At 36.8% G+C, this 1,346-nt stretch overlaps 1 protein-coding gene across 2 annotated transcripts in view; it reads left to right on the forward strand.

The window, feature by feature from the left end:
* The window catches only part of SLC41A2 (solute carrier family 41 member 2), a 153,743-nt gene that overhangs the window by 72,454 nt on the left and 79,943 nt on the right, over positions 1–1,346 (forward strand). For both annotated transcript variants that reach the window (XM_045292162.1, XM_004700338.4), the window contains exon 7: positions 852–999. In XM_045292162.1, the coding sequence (XP_045148097.1) occupies positions 852–999 (148 nt within the window). The remainder of the gene's footprint in view (positions 1–851; positions 1,000–1,346) is intronic.

The following is a 1,346-nucleotide window of genomic DNA, read 5'->3' on the forward strand; positions in this document are numbered from 1 at the left end:
CTATTATTCTATGGCATGCTTGTACTGTGAGATTCTTGTATTCTTCACCCCCACCTCACCCCACCTCATTCACAAATTAAGTTTGCTGATTGGCCTATCTTCAATAGCAGCTAAATTCACAGGCCTCACCAGAGAGAATCAGTTCTAGCCATCCCATTAGGGTTGAGTTAATTAAATGTTTGACCAATGTGCCCATGAATGATGTTATAAGTATTCAAATCGCCCTTGGCAGGAACAAGGCTCCTCCTTCCTGGTTTAGATCAATGTATTTTACCCCCCCCAACCCAGGTCTTCTGTTTCTTGGTCATGGTCTTAGAATCTCTGAGCCTCAATTTGTTCATAAAAAAGAAGTCATGGCAGCATCTACCTGTTCTTATAGGGACCATTAGATGAGAGAATAAATGAGAAGTAGCTCTGTGCCCAGTGAATAGAAGGAACCACATAAATATTAGTTTTTACTCTTAACTCTTCTTATGTTTATTCCCAGGGGGGTCACATGGTTATCTCAATACAGGTTTGTTGGATATAATGTATTCATTTTTCCCCACCAACATTTAATTATTTTTAAGTTTTACTGGCATTTAATTCACATAGAATTCAATAGAACTCATCATGTAATTATAAATATAGTCATAGAATTCATAAAGAAAAGTTGTACAAATCATTTTTAACACTTTAGTTTTTAGGTACATCATTTAATGTTTGGGTTTTTTTGCTTGAAATTGATAGAAAAGCGATCTCCGTATGTCCAACAGCATCATATCTTCTGATACGCTTTTAATTGTAATAATTAGATTTGCTTCATGGAGAGGAAACTGAAATGCTGTCTTTTGTTTTGTTTTTAATTTTAGAGACCTATTACTACATTTCTCCATTGGTTGGTGTCTTTTTCTTGGCTTTAACTCCTATCTGGATTATAATAGCTTCCAAACATCCAGCCACCAGGACAGTTCTCCACTCAGGCTGGGAGCCTGTCATAACAGCTATGGTCATAAGTAGGTTCGTATTAACTTCTGTTTGACTATGTGGGGACTGTATTCGCCATGTATGTGTATATAAAGCCAGCTAGTTGTCTGTTTTATTTTTGGGTCACCATACATAACCAAATCTTTATTAAACCAAGTAATAGGGAGATAAGCTGTGGAATTAGTGAAATCATTAGTTGTACAGAGCCTGATTTACCTACTAGTTTCAGTCTTGCCTCCTTCCAAATTCTTACCAGGTCAGTGTCAAACTTCAGTGGTGTTTGTGTATGTGGTTTAACTTGACCAGACTTGACTTGTTTTGAATAGTAAGTTGCTCAGGTAAGTGTATACTATTTGACTGCTTCTCTTTTGGGACTCTCT

This window comes from Echinops telfairi, unplaced genomic scaffold, assembly GCF_000313985.2.
Source record: "Echinops telfairi isolate 266 unplaced genomic scaffold, ASM31398v2 ScPeMD7_2;HRSCAF=8, whole genome shotgun sequence".
Lineage (NCBI taxonomy): Eukaryota > Metazoa > Chordata > Mammalia > Afrosoricida > Tenrecidae > Echinops > Echinops telfairi.